The 20,772-nt window shown below is 36.4% G+C and overlaps 1 protein-coding gene across 9 annotated transcripts in view; it reads left to right on the forward strand.

Annotated features, from left to right (window-relative positions):
* evla (Enah/Vasp-like a) overlaps nucleotides 1–20,342 on the forward strand; it is a 36,324-nt gene extending 15,982 nt beyond the window's left edge. For 7 of the 9 annotated variants that reach the window (XM_051868750.1, XM_051868754.1, XM_051868753.1 and 4 more), the window contains 13 exons: nucleotides 5,323–5,491; nucleotides 5,775–5,952; nucleotides 11,785–11,842; nucleotides 12,520–12,581; nucleotides 13,642–14,430; nucleotides 16,106–16,365; nucleotides 16,481–16,584; nucleotides 16,681–16,717; nucleotides 16,846–16,888; nucleotides 18,914–18,974; nucleotides 19,537–19,597; nucleotides 19,694–19,751; nucleotides 19,856–20,342. In XM_051868750.1, coding sequence (XP_051724710.1) covers nucleotides 5,323–5,491; nucleotides 5,775–5,952; nucleotides 11,785–11,842; nucleotides 12,520–12,581; nucleotides 13,642–14,430; nucleotides 16,106–16,365; nucleotides 16,481–16,584; nucleotides 16,681–16,717; nucleotides 16,846–16,888; nucleotides 18,914–18,974; nucleotides 19,537–19,597; nucleotides 19,694–19,751; nucleotides 19,856–19,893 — 1,918 coding nt within the window. In that variant the 3' untranslated portion in view covers nucleotides 19,894–20,342. Of the gene's footprint in view, nucleotides 1–2,627; nucleotides 3,353–5,322; nucleotides 5,492–5,774; nucleotides 5,953–11,784; nucleotides 11,843–12,519; nucleotides 12,582–13,641; nucleotides 14,431–16,105; nucleotides 16,366–16,480; nucleotides 16,585–16,680; nucleotides 16,718–16,845; nucleotides 16,889–18,913; nucleotides 18,975–19,536; nucleotides 19,598–19,693; nucleotides 19,752–19,855 lie in introns of those variants that run through there. The other 2 variants (XM_051868752.1, XM_051868756.1) reach the window with 2 other exon arrangements.
* Nucleotides 20,343–20,772: the final 430 nt, after the last annotated feature.

Raw genomic sequence — 20,772 nt, forward strand, 5'->3', positions numbered from 1 at the left:
AATATCTCATGTTTGAACACTATAAGAGCCAGCAGCAAATCCCCGAAGCGAAGCACTGGCCGAGATGAAGCCGTTCTCTGCGGGTACACGAGCACTGAACGGCTGCCGACTGCCTGGAGCTTGCATCTCCGAAAACGTCTAAACAAATTGTAAAATATGTGCTATAATTAAATATGAGTCACAAATTTCAGGTCTAAACAACTATATTCTTGCCTAAAAACTCTTAAAACTACAGTTCGTGGTACAACAAGTGTATATTTGTAAAAAAATATGGTGGATTTGCTCGGCTGCCATTACAGTCGCTTCAAGCAGAGTGATACAAACGGTGAAAAGGTAGGAGTGCTGTTATCACTAGAATATCACACAGCTCTCAGCCAATCAGATTTAAGAACCAGAAAGAACTGTTGTAAAATGAGTCCATCATACTAGTCACTGTGGATTATTTAAAAAAAAAATGTTTTCATTCATTTCCTCTGAACAATTCCCATTTTCTTCACATATACTGTAACTAAAAGTGCGCAGATTAAACTTGCACAGGTGTGCAGAACAGTCTAGAGCTCAACAAACAATTTTATAATAAAAAACAAATAATATTTATTATGCACCAAAGTGCTATGTAATGGACAAACAATGGAGTCTAGCCTGTTCCTGACCCTGCCATCACTTAGCAACACTCATCTCTCCCAAACTGTGGTCTTTCCTATGGCAACCGTGAGCCATCAGAAAACATTCTTACAGTATATTGTGCCTGTGACATGTGAGTACTATGCATACATTCATCAGGAATTCCCATGTCTTGTAGTGTCCTTACAAAGTCGGGTTCATGTGGCTTTCTCTATCACACACTAACAGTTGAACATTTACTCGCACTCATCCACATTAGAGAGCATTCAGCTAATGGGGTCATAGCTGGAAGGCCCAAGAGGTCCCTGCCCCATAGTGGTGCTTTATGGAGTAAAAGCATTAGATCTGTGGGGTATTCAGACTCTCAGCGTGGCCTCCTTTCAGTCACATGCCTGTTGGGCACTGTGGCAGATTTACTCAATTGCAAAATGATTGTTTAGTGCATTTTTATCAGTGATCAAATATCTGTTCTCATTTGGCAAGGTTTTGTTGTGTCTAATGAAATATGATACTGTAAGAGTAAACTAAAGCAGCCACAAACATTTTAATGCAGCACATTACTCATAAAATGTCTTTGCTCTAAATTTAAACAGCTCTAAAATGACAAACAAGAATTCATGCTTTGTTTTTAATAAATAAAAAAAAAATCTAAGGTATTTGCAGGTAGATGCTATAGCCACACCATCTTTCTCTATTAACAGTCATTCAAAAATAGCAGAGATATTATAGATTTTCAGACACTTAAAAGCTTGAAATTGACATATATTGTAAATAATGGTAGCTCCAACCTGTGCCCTTAAATCAGGGATTCACAAACTTTTTTGGGAACCTCTTTGACCTAAAATATTTGCTCAAAGTACCCCATGAGATTTTAAAGTGGTCCTATTATGCTTTTTTACATTTTCAACTTTATTTAGTGTGTATTGTTGCTGTTTGAGTATGAACAAGTTCTGCAAAGTTACAAATCACAAAGTCTACTCCAAAGAATTTTTCTCTATATCAGTAAGCACTGTTTCTGAAATGCCTTAATTAGTCATGAGTTTACTTCCGTGAACAAAGACCTCACAATATTCATAATTTAAATAATCATTGGCCAAAGCATACAAAAATAAAGTGGGCGGGACCTGATTGAGTTGCATTAGTAGTGTGTTGAAACTCCCAATTATGGTAAGGGACAGGACATTTCCTAACCACCCTCAAAGCAGTTGACCAATCACAACACACCGGTCTAGCTGACCAATCAGAGGACATCACACTTTTTGCAAGGAGGGGCCTCATAGAGACAAGAACTAAACAGAGCGTTACTGACAGGCTGGGGAGAGAGGTGTTGCAACAATGTAAAATATGTGAAAAATAAGGTTTTTTTTTTTTGGAACATTCAGGCAAAAAAACCTACTCTGGTAGATCCCAAAATCTAGACTTAGTTTATAATGGGTCCCCTTTAAATAAATATTAAATAATTTTACTACACATTAATTGCCGTTGTCAGAGTACTTTAAGAATGTTCTGTAGTTTCACATTTTGAACATCAAAACTCTGCTCAGTTACTGTCTTTGTAGTTCTGGGACAGACTATAAAGCTTTCTAAGTTTTAAATGTGCCTGACTCTGATATTTATAGCTTGCTTTTACTGACACTGACCCTTTAGAAGTGCAGGTTTTGTTGGAAAGTCTTGGTATACTGATTCTATTTGATAATTATTCTTGTTCCATTTGAGACAACATTGGCAAGTTTTCCCATGTTTTTATGCATAAATAGTCAGAGAGAAAGAGAGGCCTTGCGTGATGTGTTATTAGAAGAAGTAAACCGAGATAGCCCTGTGTCTAAATATATTGGATGTTTATAGAAGCAAAGAGCCGTCAGGATGTAATTTATGACGACCAAGCATCATCGGTGGAGGAGAGACTGTGTACTTTATTTCAGACTTGCTCTAGGGGGGAGAAATGAAACCAAGAGGACAGGGAAGAATCTGCCATGCCGCCCTCTAACCCCAGATGGATGCTAGAAATAGGCTCTGTCGTAAGGCAAGCATGAAAGTGTGGAGAATGAAGAACCGAGAGTAGTGAATGACAGAAAATGTTGTTGCGAAAGCATGAAATGTGCAAATGTGCGGTTTCCATCTTACAATAGTAACATTATATGAAAGTAACATTGTATGAGGGTGGCTGATGCATTATTATTATTTTTTTTAACATCACGTTTTAAGTTTAAAATATATATTAATAAATTCAAATAATATTATGGGGAAAAAATATATATAGGCCATTTTTATTGTTTTGTTTTTTTAAATCAGTTTTAAATTTCTCTATACTAGTTTGTCCTGTAGCGTGACAAATACTTAATAGATTTACTTTTTTTTTTTTTTTTTTCAAATATTTAATACAATTAATATGAGCTCATTAAAGCTGCATGAATACAAAATGCTGTTTAAAATAGATATAGATAGAGTATATTGATCCCAAAAGTACTTCATGTCCTCTATCCATGACTTGGTAAAACATACACATTTTGAAAATCAAACGTGCAGATATAAAGTTGTATTTAATTGAGCTGAGTTTGTACAAACACATCTTTTAAAAAATGGAAAAAAACTCACTTATTTCACTTCTCATAAATGCTTGTTTCTTTATGAGTTCTCTCTCTTCGGTAGTCCAGCCCCCACTAAACAACTCTATATAAAGTCCATTTATGCATTGAATTTTCTATTTTGGCATAATGTCACAAAACAGGTGAGTCTGATTCATCTTACTTTAATTCTCAGATCAATTTTCCAATGGCTGTATCTTATCAGTTGGTTTTGGTGTCAGTAAGAATTGCTTTGGTCATGTGCTGCTGCTCTTCCAGTTATACAGCTGGGTTTAAGGCGCGTGTGGCTGGGTTTGGGTGTTTCTGTGGGAGATGGGTGTGGTGGTACAGTATGTTTTAGGGTGTATAGAAGTCATGGTGGAAATCTGCCTAGCTTAATTTGGCACACCAACAGGAAACTGATCTTCTTTGTGTGAACCTTTCAAGGCTGTAGTATTTTTTTTATTTATTTTTTTTACTTAATTGCAGTCTGCAGACTCTTGAGATTTTTGAAGTTTGTGAAAGGTTTGAATATACAGTAGTTTATATGTGCTGATCACAATGTTTCAATCTAATGTGCACAAAATGCATATATGTGTATATGTATGTAGGTAGTTATATATACGTGTGTGTGTGTGCGTATATATTTATATATATATATATATATATACTGTATATATATCAAATTAAGGTATTATACAATAATTATAATTATACAATAACAAGCCTCTTTATATAAAAATAAGTAAATTAGTATGTATAATTATATGTTAATATGGTAACACTTTAGTTTATGCTTATTAGCATGAATATTACTAGGATATTATCTGTTTATTAGTACTTAAAAACACACATATTAATGCCTTATTCTGCATGATCTTCTTTGTGTGAACCTTTCAAGGCTGTAGTATTTTTATTATTTTTTTTTTTACTTAATTGCAGTCTGCAGACTCTTGAGATTTTTGAAGTTTGTGAAAGGTTTGAATATACAGTAGTTTATATGTACTGATCACAATGTTTCAATCTAATGTGCAAAAAATGCATATATATATATATATATATGTATATGTATGTAGGTAGTTATATATACATGTGTGTGTGTGTGTGTGCGTATATATTTATATATACATATATATATATATATATATATATATACTGTATATACTGTATATACTGTGTATATACTTATAATTATACAATAACAAGCCTCTTTATATAAAAATAAGTAAATTAGTATGTATAATTATATGTTAATATGGTAACACTTTAGTTTATGCTTATTAGCATGCATATTACTAGGATATTATCTGTTTATTAGTACTTAAAAACGCACATATTAATGCCTTATTCTGCATGACTATTTTCTACATCCCTTACCCAATACCTAAACTTAACAACCACCTTACTAACTATTAATAAGCAGTAATTAAGAGTTTATTGTGGCAAAAGTGAAATTTAATGATTAGTTAATAGTGAGAATTGGACCCTAAACTAAAGTGTGACAATTAATATATATGGAATAATTAATAATTATGTTTGTGTGTGTAAGCTAGCAAGGTATATTAATGCTGATCATACAGTACACACTTTTTACTCTCTCTTTATGTTAGTTGTTCACCCTGTCAACAGAAGATTTCTTTTTAAAGATGCAGTAAACCTCATATGTTTAATTAAAACGTGGTCTCATATCAAGCAGTCAACACGGTTACATTCCTGCCTCTCTCGTTAGCTGCCTATTGCACTATATAATTAGTTTAGATGACAAACCCGCTCCTTGCTCAGTGTCTTCAAACAAACTCAGTGAGGCAATTACTGTGCCATAATGTCACAGTAAGGGCGAAGGACATTTTTGAAGGGTTTGTCATGGATTTGGATGTTTTTGACTTCTGGAATAAACATTCTTTTACAGGATTTCTTCAGTCTTTTATTTCATAACTAGCTGACGGGTTGTATCTAATGTCATTGACTATTTGAGAGTCTAAATATTATGCACAAATCGAGTTGCAACATTATTTTTGTTGCTAAGAGACACTTTCTGTCTGACATCTGTATGTCATTGTCTCATATCGTAATTTATCATTGTGGTTTTTGTTGTTGAGCAGAGTGAATCAGTGTCCCTGTTTTTTCCTCACAGTGAACAGAGCATATGTCAAGCCCGAGCCTCTGTGATGATCTATGATGACACCAGCAAAAAATGGGTGCCAGTCAAACCGGGCCAGCAAGGCTTCAGCCGCATCAACATCTACCACAACACTGTCAACAATAGCTTCCGTGTGGTGGGAGTCAAACTGCAGGACCAGCAGGTGAGATACGAACATGGCACAACAACACAAAAAGAAGAGACTGTATGATATGATCTTACCGTACACAGTGTGTGCTTTAGTTTTACAGTCACTTTCAATGAACTTTCCATTCGGTTTGTGTCATTTTACATCTTAACATCTAAATTCTGTTTCTGTAGTTTCCCAAAACACCATTTATGTGAATGTATAATTGACCCTTTGCTTCAAGAGCATTTGAAATAGTTTGATTACAGAGAAAATGTCACAGATGCAGATACATAACCACATATCGCCACTCTTCCAGGTCGTTATAAATTACTCCATTGTGAAAGGTCTGAAATATAACCAGGCCACGCCAACTTTTCACCAATGGCGTGATGCGAGACAAGTTTACGGGCTGAATTTTGCCAGCAAAGAGGAGGCCACCACCTTCTCCACTGCCATGCTCTTTGCGCTCAATGTCCTGAGCTCTCAGGATGCAGGTAATTTACATGACCTTGTATTTTTTTGTGCCACACTCTGCTGCATTACTCTTGCGTGGTGTTTGTTTAGGTGTTACTCGGATTATTTCTGTCATTTATTATCATTTTTAGAGATTAGCTTGATATGAGTAATAAATTTAAAGGCATTCAAAGTAAGTTTTTGGGAATAATTATTTGCAATGACATCCTATACGAACCTACTTAACGGGTTAGTTCACCCAAAAATGAAATTTCTCTCATTAAGTACTCACCCTCATGTCATTCCACACCCATAAGACCGACATCCGAGAGCTGTCTGACTCCTTCATAGACAGCAATTTAACCACCACTTTCAAGGTCCAGAATGGTACTAAAGACATCATAAAAATAGTCCACGTAACTTCAGTGGTTCAACCTTAATTTTAAGTGTCGAGAATACTCTTTGTGTGCCAAACAAAACAAAAATAGCGACTTTATTCAACAATATCTTCTCTTCTGTGCCATTCTCATACGCTGTTTACATTCAGCGCTTCCAGGTTCAACGTCAGAACGCCGACTCATTATTGGCCGGCTCCTGCATCAGCATCACAAGCATGCGTCGTACTGCTCACGTGAGCAGCGTCGGCCAATACTGACATCATTGTTTATCGCTTATCTATGAACATGTAAATAAATTGCTGTGTTACAATCATTTCACTGTAATTCCTTTCAAAAAATGGCAACTAGTAGTCTGGAATATAGTGTAAATTCACACTGAAAATATTGTTGTTTGGGTCTTATACGTGGTACTCTTAAGTGTAGTATAATTCTTATTTAAGAACAGCACATGGGCCTCTCTGGTTTCAGGCTGCTGCTACTTATAAGATGTATGTGGGGGGGGTCATAGCCCTGGTTAAAATATCCATGGAGCCAAACAGTCTCAGACCACGGGTTCTGAATGTTTCTAGACAAGGTTGCAAAGGTTTTTAGAAGTGCTACTCGCACCTTAGCATGCAGAGAAGAGAGAAGCTGGTGTTCACCTGCCTGAACTCACCTGTCCTGAGTCCTGACTGTTATTACCAGTTCCCTCCTGGTAGTGGAGCTCAAACTGCACCATTATAGATATCTGTACATAGATTAAAGTTACCTTAGAGGGCTGTAGAGCCATGCTTGGACCGGAGTTTTCCCCGGGGCCAATCCGACGGATCAGCTCCACAGTAATAAAACTCAGCAGTAAGTATTGTTAAGAGGAAGCTGGAGGTTTAAGTTGCATGTGTTAATGTGATGCGGTGCCTCTGATGGGCCATTGTGGTGTCTTTGATGGAGGATGGGGTTGTGGAAGCTGCTCAGTGGTTTTTGGCACAGTGCCTGTCAGAAGCTCGTGATGAGGCGTGTGCGGGTTTGGGATCTTGTGTGTTTGTTGTGACTATTTTTTGACTATCATTAGGGCATGACTGATATGGCCGTTTAAAAAAAAAAAACATAATACGATTGTTTCATTGAGTTTGTCAGGCTATGGCAAAAAATTAATCAGTCACATTAAAGCCAAATGAATAAAAAATAATAATAACAATGATAAACAACAAAAACAATACTATTAATATCATTAATAATAATTTGTAACAGCTGACAAATATCCTTTCATTGAATATATTGTCAAGCTTTTAAAAAAATATTAAAAAAATCTCAACATTTCCAAAATTGAGGAAAAACATTTATTAAACCAACATGAAAATCAAATAAATGTTGTGCTTATGCAAACAGTGTTTATTCAGTTCAGTTAAAGTTCTGGTAAGCCCTGGAAGGACAGAGGAAACACATTTTTCAGATTTAATCTGGTATTTGAAGCAAGATATTTATATATTTGCTAAAAGAGTGTCTGAATGATTATATCAGTTTCAGTAATTGAAGGCAAAGGTAAAAAATCGTAACCAGCAGTTGTTACCTTAAGGAGCTATTTCTACCTGATATAACACTTAAATTTAGTTTTAATTTTAGCTTTTTTTATGTTAACATTTCAAAAAAATACTCTAAAGATGTATATTATGCAAGTGGTGTGTTATAAACAAATGGCAGGGTTTATCAAACAAATGACCAGCGGTTCCCTTAATCCAATCAGATTGTATCTGTGTTTCCACTTCTTGTTATCTCAGTGGACATCATCATTTCAGCTCAGTGATCACCAGGGTATGTGTATTTGGTACAAAGGGACTCTACTGCTGCACGCAGCCACCAAATGATATGGTATGTGCGTCATAAAGCACTGTAAATATTGACTATACTTTACTTCAAAAGCTTGTCCAAAGACTTCATCACAAATTAATCATAAGATTTTTTAGTGTTTCCCCTCCAGAGCTTTGACCATATATCACAATAAAATCCAGAGCTCCAGATTTAACTCTCGGGAAGCACTTAAAACTAAGAATCCATTCACTTTATTCAGCATGAGTCGCACCAACCATTTTAATACCCTCGTACTGCAGCCATTTATCAGCATGTTGCTATTGCAAAGGATTCAATTCGAGTTCATGAAATAAATCACACAGTGTATTAAGCTGCCACGACCTGCAGCAGAGATGGATATGTGATCAGGAGTAATATCTTTGCTTTATATGATGTCTGGTTACACAGTGCACATCTGTGATATCAAGCATTATGGTTGAATCGCACACAAAATTATATTTTGTCAGAGAAGTGTCCATATTAAGATATTTCTTTCACGTCTTGATCCAAACTCTTAGCAGAAAGATACTTTTATATTTGCCCACTGGTGAAGTGAGACGATGCGGCATTACCCAAAATGCTCAGCAGGGTTTGGATTAATGATTTATGGTCTGGAAATTGACATTTCATAAATCTCTATACATAATTCTGTTGAATTTCCTCTTTTCCGTGGCTGTCCCTAGCCTATCATAAAAAATACCAAGTTCTCACAGTACTGATGCAGTCTTATTCAGTAAGGCTCTGTCTGTGAAATTATATTGTATATTTGTTTTATTCTAAGTAAGCTTGATCCTCTGATTTTTATGCTGTTGGTCCATTTATGGAGATCCTATATTGACTAATTTGTTATATTATAAAGTTGACTAACTTTAAGTTTTTCCTATAGTTTAAGATGTATGTGATGTTTCTTTTCAATATTTCAAGAGTTTCAGTAGTTATATAGTGTCTGTTATGATGTTCATCAGTGATTTAGGGACAGATGAAATGGGACCATCTGCTGCGGACAGGACCTCAGGTGGATTGCATGTTTGCGACACTGTGTGAAATGCTGCTTTCGTGTGACGTATGAATATATTCCCATTCCTGTTGCTTGAGGGACTTGATATTCAGTCCTGCTGCAGTTATTCAGATTTTTTTTTTTTTTTTTTGCCAACGACAAGCTGTTTTCCCTCTTAGAATCAGCATGAGTACATACTTTATTATAGCTATTCCTTTTTCTAAATAAGCACTTTTTATTACACAGAGATTTATGACGGATATTTTTGTACTCTCATTAAAATATGGATCTTGTATTGAATTGAAGGAGGAATTTTTTTTTTTGGAAGTCATTAAGAGCGTTTCAGGATATGACGCTGCATAATGGCATTAAATTCAGTGAGACTTTAGCTCCCATAATCACCTTAAGGACATGGATCATTTAATCATTAAATGTGGAAGCTGAATCGCACCTGTCATCTGCTTCATCTGCAGCTTGTTTAGACCCAGTCTGAGCCTGCTGACAACTGCTAATGCCAAGGTCTTCGAGCTGTCTCGTTTGTCATGCTTATTTACTCAATCTGCAATAACTGTTCAAAGAAACGGCATATGTTACTCCCTTACTTATTCATCAAGCAGAGCTGTATTTAGTATTTATTATATGTATTTCATGTGCTGCGGAGGAGTTGTTGTTTATGATAATCTGCAGTGCTGCCTTGTTGTTAACTATTTAAATGCTGTGGTTCTTTCAGTCTTTTTAGGTATAATATAGAAAACATAAACTGTCACTGTGATCAGTGTGTTTTGTGTTATTTCAAGACATCCGCTTATGATTTTTATTGCTTTTTATTGTTTGTTCAGTCCTAGTCGCAGATTATCTACTTTTTATCAACAGTGAAATGTGGCTGAAATATTGTCAGTTGTTTCAATGTTGAAGTAATGCTGATATAGCAATGAAACAATGTTTGATGCTAAATGGTTATAAGAAGGTTAAAAAATATATATAAATCAGTGTTGAAATTTGAAGATCTGTACTAAAATTGAGACGTTGAAACAATGTTGCGATATTGACGTTGATTCAGTTTTCAAAATTCCAAAGTGATTCTTTCTTGATCCATGATACTGATTCATGGGAGAATAAACACTGAAATGCTGGCTGGGGTATTTGTGTAATGTTTCAGATTTTAATTTAACGAATTACGCAATGTAACTTATAGTCTATCTATATTATACATGACATAATACATGACATTATTGTGGCAGATCACTGAATAGACAAAATAGTGGCTTTAAGGCCGGTTATCACCAATAATGATAACTATAAAGATAACTATATTATATTTCTCATAAGCACACACTTTAGTATGTCGTCTACCACTTTAAATTCTCAAGATCTTTAAAGTAAGGTGGATTCTGATTGGCTGTCAGAGTTTTATCATTCATCAGCTGGAAAAAAGCATTGTGATTCCAACAATATCGTTCCTCCGTGTTGGTACAGTTGTTGTTGTGGTGTGGACTCCTTCTTTCTCTTAGAATTGATACGATTATTAAAACTCAAAACTTTTTATAGCTATAGTTATCGTCGTTGGTGTGAACGGGCCTTTAGAAGACAAGACATTTTAATAAATATATATTTTTTAATTGTTTTTCTCTATAAAAACAGGCCATTGTTTGGCCATCTTTTTTTAGCGTTTTATTTTTATTTGTTTTGTGACCCCTGCATACTCTGTGTGAACAGCTCATTATTTTGCCACCTTAAATTTCATAGTAGATAGAGCTAAACTCAATTATGTTTGATGGTGCCTAGTAACCAAAGATTATCAACCACATTAGATATGCCCACACTAAGGACCTTTCTCTGAACAGAAGGGCCTTCCTTACTCCCTTGAGCTTCCATGCATGCCCCATACTGAGTTCCTGAATGTCATATGACGTAAATAGTCATCATCTCAGTAACCTGAGATCCGTGTTTGCCATTATTAGCAGAGCTCCTTCACACCCTAACAAATTCAACAGAACAATTATGGTGGCTTCAGAACGACTGCTAAGTCTACCAGTAATGAGGTGTTTGGTATGAGGGCAATTGTGACATGACATTATTGTAGTTTATAGTTGTTTTGGCATAATATGGTTTGGTCTCATAATGGATTTATTGAACTGTAATAGTTTGATTAGTTAGCACTTACCTGTCTTAGTTTAGGACGGAGAAAAACTACCTATATCTTTTGATGTTGTTGTCAAAGGCCATGTGTCTTATCAAACTCATTCAGTTTTCAATTAGTAGAAGCTAGTCAGAGTAGGCAGATAAACGTGAACCGTTTTTTTTTGACATACCCTGATTTGTGAATATCACTAATAAAACTAAAAGAAAGCTTGATCAATATTGTATTAAATATAGATTCAACTGCAGCATGGTTTGTACCGACCAATGTCAAATGTTTCGTTTCCAAATGATACTATATAACGAAGAATACAAGACGTGTCAGATGACATAAACCAGCTGCCCAATGCAAAATCTCTGTCCTGAAACAAAACCAGTTGAAAACTACTGTACTAATCAAGTCTGCCATAAGGTGTCAAGATATATTAAGTCAATCAGACACATTTTATAGTTCCTGAGAGACAATTAAATAAAATATCTAAATGATAAGGTACAATTATTTTCTTTTTCTTCAGGTCCAGCAGCACATCGTCAGAATGGACCGGTGACAGATGACGCCGAGGCTCAAAGGAGGTGCGGAATGTCTCTAATGACATTTCCTTTTTCTGAGACATCTGTCACATGTCACATTGGACACTGGCCTGAATTACAAAATATGCTCCTTTTCTAATGTGAAGCCTGTAATGTTTTTTTGGTTTCCCTGAAAGGCGTAAACGCTGTTTCTCTGTGGCACTTTCAAAATATTCCTGTTTGTTTAAGCATCCCGACCATTCTGACACAGTGACAGTGATTGAGTATGGGGTGGGAATATCGGCCTGACCAATTGCAGATAAGGAGTGTTTGGGAAACTAAATCAAAACTGAATTTTCATTTAGTGCCACTACAGCTGGCAATGAAATTACACACTTTACTTTTAACATTACAGGTCAAAGTGTGTTCAGTGTATTCTGTTTTAGAAATTACTCAATTCATTGGTTTTACACTCAGTATTCTTCACATATTGCTGTCATGAAGATTGAGTACACTTCTGAACTGCTGTCATGACATGAAGTCTAGATTGTGCCCTCTAGTGGTCAAATGCAAACCTGCAATCTAGCATTTTTAAAATTTGATGAGCACAACAGGAGTGTGAGCAGTGAGCACACATAAATGTTTATTTTCCAGTGCGCATGTCAGTAAGCAGTTTATACAGTGGGTTGAGAGTGTTTAGATTTCACTTTACTTTTAAGTGAGTTAACATTTGTTTCTAGGCAAATGATGGACCAGCATCAGATGCAGATGGAAAGGGAACGACGAACATCTGGCTCTGCAGGTAGGCTAAGGATGCCACATCACTGTGAAATATGATATGAGACTACATACTGTGCAATTAAAACACACACACACACTTGTAAAACAACCACAGAGTTACCCTGCAGGCTTTATTGTATACTTGGGCAAATGTTAACACTGAGGAATATCAAATTCCCTGGCCGGAGAATAGATCCTTATTCCAAACAGCACATACTGCCCATCCTCTATCATACACACAAGCTCTCTTTCTGTTTCAGCACCTGCTTAAGCATTAATCAGTTCAAGACAGTTGTTTTTCATAATGCCATAAGCAGCATTTGTGAGTTCTGTTTTGGTGAATCTCATGAAACATGTCAAGAACATGTTGAAATCATTTTGCTTAAAGAAAATTAAGCCTGTTGAAGGACAATTAAGATTTGTTTGTGCACTTCATGATAATTAATCCAGATCTCATTTTCATTTCTGTAATGCAAAATAATAACTATAATATATATATATATATATATATATATATACTTGACATATTTTATAATTTATAAATGCATATCATGGTAGTAGTTATTGAATATTTGTTTACATTAATAAGTTTAGTATTATTTATTTAGTTATTAAAATTGTCAAATGTGTCTGTATTTATATACTCAGTTGAAAAATGTAATTAATTTTAGTACTTTTGTGTCACAGTAATGAGAATCTGAATCACCTTTGAGAATAACTAATATTGTTAAAAAATCTCAAAAGTAAAACATACGGATCCATTATTGTAATTAAAATTTTGGAGGGTTGTTTAATTGTCATGAAGATAGAGTTACAATGAAATAAAATGTTGGTCATAAAATATGCTTAATTTTCTGTTATTTCTCCATTTTTTACTTTTCTGAAATCTGGCCTACATGTAGATGTTTTTGTGAGATTCACCTGTAGCATATAACGTGCTTTAAAAATCTTATATTTTGCTCACATTTCATCTTTTTCAGTTGCTTTGTACAGTTTGATGCTTGATTTTCGTCACTCTCACATTTTCTCTCTTTTCGTTTGTCATTTGTGTTGAACCGTTTGTCTCTTTCTTTGTTTCTTAGTCTCCACCCTTCAGTTTAAAGTGTCAGCATCTGCCTCTCAGTCCGAAACCGCTCTGCATGACCTCAGACAGTATCGGGCTAACACTCTCCCCCCTTCCTATGCTCACCTTAACCCCATGCCACCTTCCTCCCACACCTCCTCTTCCTCCCAAGAACGGGAGAGCGGCTACCGTACTGTGGACTCCCCTCAAAAAAAGGCCCAGCAGCTTTCCCAGCTTTCCACCTCTCTGGCTTCTGCTTTCTCCCCAGTACAACCAGGTGTCGCCCCTCCACCTCGCAATGTCAAGCAAATCCCTCTTTCTCCTCCAACCGCCCAACAGGACCATAAACACGCCACATGGTCCTCTGCCCACATGTATGCCCCATTACCTGCTACATCGGCCCCCGTTGTAATGGCAGTGCCAGTCAAACAACCTGCCCTGCCTGTCGCCCTCCCCCTGCCGCCCCTAAACAACGGCCCAACCTGTGGCCCTAAAGCTCCCGCTAACTCTTCCCACTTGGTGCCTGTAACACAGCACCAGCAGTCATCCAATAGCCAGGCAGAGGAGTACTACCCATACCAAACCCCTCCTACGCAGGTCACCTCCGGAGCACCACTGCACTCACAGTATCCCATACAAGAATTGTCCTGCCCCCTGCCCCCTCTCATTGGCCAGCCCATCCAAGGCCCCGCCCTCCACCCGCAGCAGCTATACCAGGCCACACCCCCTTTCGACACCACACCCACCTCTCACACCACGCCCAAGACGTCTCCTTCGCCTGTTTATCAGAACGCCACAGCGTCCAGCAGTAAGTATTTCAGACACCCATCAGCTGCCCCCTCCGTAATTAGTTGCCCACCACCAAAAGACTTCACACACCTGTCCTGTGGAATTGGGCTGATGACATGCTGATCTCAAAAGCTGTCCAAAGAGAACAGTACAGTCTTTGTACTGAAACCATATGCAAATAATGGCCCATCAGCATTGTCAGTGAGGCTGTTGACTTTTGTACATGTGTTATACGACAAAATCACAGCAGCTCATTTGAACAAATGGCAGCTGCCTCACCTTCTTTGTTCTGAATAGAGGAAGGAGGATTTAAGATTTTAAGGTAAACATTCATCTACATCACAGTGATGTTCATCTGTGTTTGCTCAAAGGTGATTTGTTCGTATTGTTTAAGCAATGCGTCACACTTTAACCCTATGTTCCTTTTTTTTTTCTCAGAGATTTTGTTCTTTGCAGATCATAAAAGTGAAATGTGTCAACTGTTTGATGTTAAAACGGTTGGTTAACAATAAGATGGGGCTCAACAAGAGAGAATTAGGCCATTTGACAGACCAGTCATTTGTTCTTTCTTTTGTTCCACTGAATGTTCATTGTTGTACATCCACTTTGCAAATTTAAATGCTTGGTTTTCTGTGATGTATTAAAATTCAAATTCTTTTGATTTGTCAACAAGTTAATATTATCTAGCTGGCTGACATAAATAAAGTTAAGTCAAATTTGCAGAAATGCCTTGGAGGCATCAGAATTTTTTTTTTTTTTTGAAAACCACACACTAATCAGAATTTTATTGTATGCCATTGTTGTTCAGCAGTGTGTTTTGTGAATTTGCTTATGAAATTATTTTCATACAGAAACAATATTCACTATGTGAAAGTTGGGGGACAGTAAGATTTTTATTTTTATATTTTTTAAGTCTCTTATGCTTACAGAGGCTGCATTTATTTGATCAAAAACAGTTACAAAAAGTAATATTGTGAAATATTATTAGAATTTGAATATATTTTAAAATATAATTTATTCCTGTTACATTCCTGTAATTTAAAGCTGAATTTTCAGCATCATTACAGTCTTCAGTATCACATGATCCTTCAGAAATCATTCTGATTGGCTGATTTTCTGCTGAAGAAACAGTTCTTATTATTATCAATGTTGAAAACAGTTGTACTGGTTAGTGTTCCTGTGGATTTTTTTTTTTTTTTTTTTTTTTCGGAAACTCAGAATCCTTTGATGAAGAGTTCAAAAGATTTTTACATGTTTTACATGTTATTTTTGCAGCTAAAAATAACAATTTGTCATTCTTTTGGAAGAACTGGCCTGGGTAATAAATTGAAAGTACCAGCCCGACTGAGCCAGCAGGGAAAAAAAATCCTTGCTGCTGAGTCTATTTATAGGTTTATTTCCCCAAAAACTGTAAACACTGTGGTGCTATCAGAACATTTGCAGTGTTTGTTTGAGCGTCTCCTGGTGTGAGTTTGGGGTGGGGCTATCTGTTTTTCTGACCAATAGCAGATGATGGGAACCAGAAACCTGTTTGCAATTCCGGTTTCTACAATTTTGCTAGTGATGCACAACGTAAACACTTCACCTTTAAGTCAACACAAATGTTCACTGTTGCAGTCTATTTCATGTCAATGAATATGTAATTAAGCACTCAGTCTAGAATACAACAGTAGTTCTTTTCTTTCTTCCAACAGGTCCTCCCATCCCACCGGGTCATCCCTCCATGCTCTCATCCACCCCTCCCATTCACCCCCCTACCTCAGCACCCATGGCGGGTCCACCAGCCCCTCCGCCCCCTCCTGGGCCGCCACCACCTGGGCCACCACCACCCGGGCCGCCACCACCCGCCACAGGGCCCCCTCCTGCCCCACCTCCACTGCCGGCTGGTGGAGGTCCTGCTCCGGCAGGCCTGGCTGCAGCTCTGGCTGGTGCCAAGCTGCGTAAAGTTCAGCGGGTATCTTTCCCAAACTTTCCTGGATCTCAACATGTTTCACATAATTCTTTTTTTATGCAGTAAGTGCAATAAGGGTGTCTTGGTGCCTGATTATTCCATGTTTTATCTTCTCTAGCCGGAGGAAAGCAGTAGCAAAAACGATGCCAATCGCTCTAGTGGTGGCAGTGGAGGAGGTGGAGAGGGTCTCATGCAGGAAATGAATGCCCTTTTAGCAAGGAGGTCAGACCACATCCATTTCCTGTCTCTTTTTCATAACTAATGATGCATGAATTGTGGTTATACAAATTTTGATTGCTAAATATGGTCATTCTGTAGGAGGAAGGCCTCAGAGAAACCAGAAGACAGTCAAAATGTATGATTTTTGTACACTATTCATTAAACACACATTGATTGTATAATTCTTAATGTTTGATTATTGCACTGTTATTATTCTGTGATTATTCTTATATCACATCACATCAGTCTGAAATCTTCTTGCAGGAGGATTCTAATGGATCCCCTTCCTCCCGTGGACAAAATTCAGGTGGTGTTTCTTTTATTACAAAACCTATTTTTTGTTAATTTTGGGGTCAGTAAAAGTTTTTTGATGTTTTTAAAACACTAAAACAATGCTCTTTTTTTAGTAAAAAGAGAAATATTGTAAAATAGTATTAAGATTTAAAATAACTCCTTTCTCTTTTAATATATTTTTAAAATCTAATTTATTTCTGTGATGGCAAAGCTGAGTTTTCAGCATCATTACTCCAGTCTTCAGTGTCACGGGATCCTTTAGAAATCATTCTAATATGCTGGTTTTCGACCTGCGGCCCCCCACCCAATGCAGGCTTTATGTGATCTAAAACAACATTGAGGACATTTTTTTTTGTATTTACTTTATTCTTAAAAGGCCTATTTAAGAAAAACAACCAAACAGAAAAATTGTAACTAATTTGCAGAGTACATGATGAGTTGAATGGCGTTTCAGGGCGCCACTCATGCGAAACAAATATTAAAGAATAATCTCATTTTTACCCATGAATAAAATTACAAAAAATCTGGCTTGATTTTCATTTTTCCATTTCTTACACAAACCGAAAAAAACAAAAATCAAACCGTTTCTTATTTCTCTTTATTTCTTTTTAAGTAGAAAATCAAATTAGCCTACCAGGTACACGGACCGGACCCCAATAAAACATCCAGTGTTGTTATTTCTTTATTTCTTTAAAAAAACAAAATGAAAAAAACAAAAAACAAATAAAGAATTATTATCAATTAATTATATAATCATGATCAATTATCATTTCAATTATCAATATTATATAAACCTTTCAACAACGTTGATTTGTGTACCGGGAGTATTTTCTGTGATGATTCCATATTTCTTTGACATATGAAACTGTTATTCTTGGTTTTACATATTATGAGAGAAAAGAGTCAGATGTTTTTTATTTAATCTTGTTTCGTTTTTGGCTAAATATTTTATATACACAAGTGTAAAGTTAGTTGGCTAAGAGTAAACATTTCTTTGAAGACTTACAATAGCCTATATAATTTCTGATTCTTCAAATAATTTTCTAATAAGAAAGCTGTGAAAACTATAAAAGTGGAGCAGCGCTCACAGCATGACAGATAGATAATCACATTTGAAAAGACAAGCAGCAAGATTATAGGCTAAGGATGAAAGTGCTACTGATCCGGACAGCTGATATCATGACAAGGACATTGAGTGAGCATGCATGAGCGGAGTGAAGCAGCACAAACGAAAATTTCACCCACACAAATCAGCACAAACGAAGCACGAACAAACGAGACTATTTTAGGTGAATTTGGAGCATGTGGTGGGCTGAGTGACCTCAGAATGACCTATAAATGTTCTTTTAATATTTTAAAAACCAAAGCAGCACAAATGAAATTTCACCCACACAAACCAGCACAAACGAAGCACAAACAAACGAGACTATTTTAGGTGAATTTGGAGCATGTGGTGGGCTGAGTGACCTCAGAATGACCTATAAATGTTCTTTTAATATTTTAAAAACCAAAGCAGCACAAAGGAAAATTTCACTAGCACAAACTAGCACAAACGGAGCGCGAACCATTGAGACTATTGGGTGGGCGGCCAACTTCACGCAGGTCTGATACCGTCCTCAAGAAATGTAAAAAGTAAATTGACATTGCCAGAATTCCCTTTATGACACTATGATTCTTCTTAGTTTTTTTCTTATCAGTTAGGTTTGTTAGGGTTTTATGTTACATACGATGTTGTTAAATGAATGTTTATTGCATTTTTTAATGTCATGTGTGTTACCATGATGGTGTTTAGTGTTGAATGACACTGTGTGTGCACCTCTGTTTTTGGTGGTTGTCAGTGTATTATAAAGGTACAAAACAGATAGTAATACTTCAGTAGGTTGGTAAATTAACATTATATCAGTTAATGAAAATTTTTCCTGTAAATTTAAGTTAAATCTGTAAAAACTATCAAAATAAAAATATATTAATTTAATTATAAGGTGTATTGAGATTTGGTGAGCAAAAGAATCATCCATTATTTAAATGTTTTTCTTAGATCCTGTGAAGAAGCCATGGGAACGGGCAAACTCTGCAGACAAGTCTTCAGCTGTGTCAAGGTATGTTTTAACAGGTTTATGGTGCAGTAAACATTTAATTTTTCACTGAACTCATGTTCAGTGAGTTCTTTGTCTCCTGACATGTAAAGTTTCTTGTTATTTTACAACATTCGGTTCCTTTTAAAATTGACATTCGTTGAGGCATTCCAAGATGGATTGCACCAGAGCAGTGAAATGAATGAGTTTATCAAGCTTAGGGTTTGCATACGTGAGTAAATGCCTCGGTTGTCAATAAAAATGGTCATGTTAAGGAAGTAAAGCATTGGGCAACATGAGCTTGGAATGACCTAAATGCATACAAAGCCGGTTCAGCTTGCTTTCTGACAACTGCAAAAATGCAGGTTTTATGTTTTGTGTAAGCTTGCATTGAGTGTTTGTGTAAACACACAAAAAATGACCTCTTTGAACTCTGAAAATGAACCCTTTATAAAAACTGAGATTACATCAGAAAGCCATGTTAATATTTAATACATCAAGAATTTTTTTTTTTACAGCAAACATGACTTGCAGGTAAAATTTTGATCATTCGAATTGTATTTAAATGTTTATGAACATTATACAGGGCAAAACCAATCGGAAGCACCAGTGATGCAGAGTCATTTGACTTTGACAGAATGAAACAGGTTAGTTCAGAAAACCATTCAGAATATACTATTATTGTGCAAGAAATGAGGATGGACTGGTCTGCTAACTATTATAAAATCTGTTGTGTCCAAAAGGAGATCTTGGAGGAGGTTGTGCGAGAATTGCAGAAAGTAAAAGAAGAAATCATTGATGGTAAGTTTTGGGGGAACAGTGAGATGCATGATCATTTAAAACAAATGTGTGCATATCTTTTCAGTTTTTTTTAGAATATTTACATGTTTTTCTCTTTCTTTTAGCCATTAGAAGGGAACTGCTGAGAATTGGCTCCACATAGTCTTATGAAATGTTAATGACGACGACTGATAACGACTGAAGGTTCGGGGAAGTACAGGAACGTGCACTTGAAAACGTTCTCGCAGCATGTCTGCAATGGTACGGAAAATTCAGTTGCAGAAATGTTGTGCAGAAACAAGGAATTACTGAGAAGGACAAGGGAAAGCTGAGAAACAGAAGGAATTGGAGTGATGGATTGAGTGAGTGTGTGTATGGATGAGCAGATGGAAATATAGACCTTCACACTGAATTTTCTATTTCCTCCAGTATGAACGTTGAGACAGTCCACTGTGCAGCTTGCTGCTCTCGCTCTTTCAAGTCTTAAAGTCAACAAGTTGGAAATTAATGAAGATATTTTTGTTTTCTAAGTTTATATTGTTTCATCGGTCATTGTTATTATTGTTAAGAATTGTATTATATTAAATGAGAGAGAGACAAAGTTGCACGACAGTTATTGTCAGCCTTTTATATTTTATATTACTGCTCTTAATCATTGGGTTTAATAAGTACAAACTGCACACATTTGTGCTAGTGAACTGTCAGCAAACTACTATAGTTAAAAAAGTTTGAGACATTTTGGTGGTTGTTGTTGTTGTTTTGGCCAATGCTGGGGCATCATTTATAAAACGTGCGTACGCCTAAATCCACACCAACATTCACATATTTATAAAAACGGTCTTTGACGTGGAAAAGTGCTTAGCGCCACATCAGGTTCTAAGCAGGTGTTCGCACTGCCTTGTGGCAGAGAGTCTGCAGGTATTTGGAAATCTAAGTAATTCTTTCCACTCTCCATTCTACAAAAAAAGGATTTGGGCTGTTTCACTGGTGCTCTTTTATATGTTAATGATATTAATTAGGGTGCGTTTGCAGGGCGGAGATC

The sequence above is a fragment of the Ctenopharyngodon idella genome, chromosome 17 (assembly GCF_019924925.1).
Source record: "Ctenopharyngodon idella isolate HZGC_01 chromosome 17, HZGC01, whole genome shotgun sequence".
Taxonomy (NCBI): domain Eukaryota; kingdom Metazoa; phylum Chordata; class Actinopteri; order Cypriniformes; family Xenocyprididae; genus Ctenopharyngodon; species Ctenopharyngodon idella.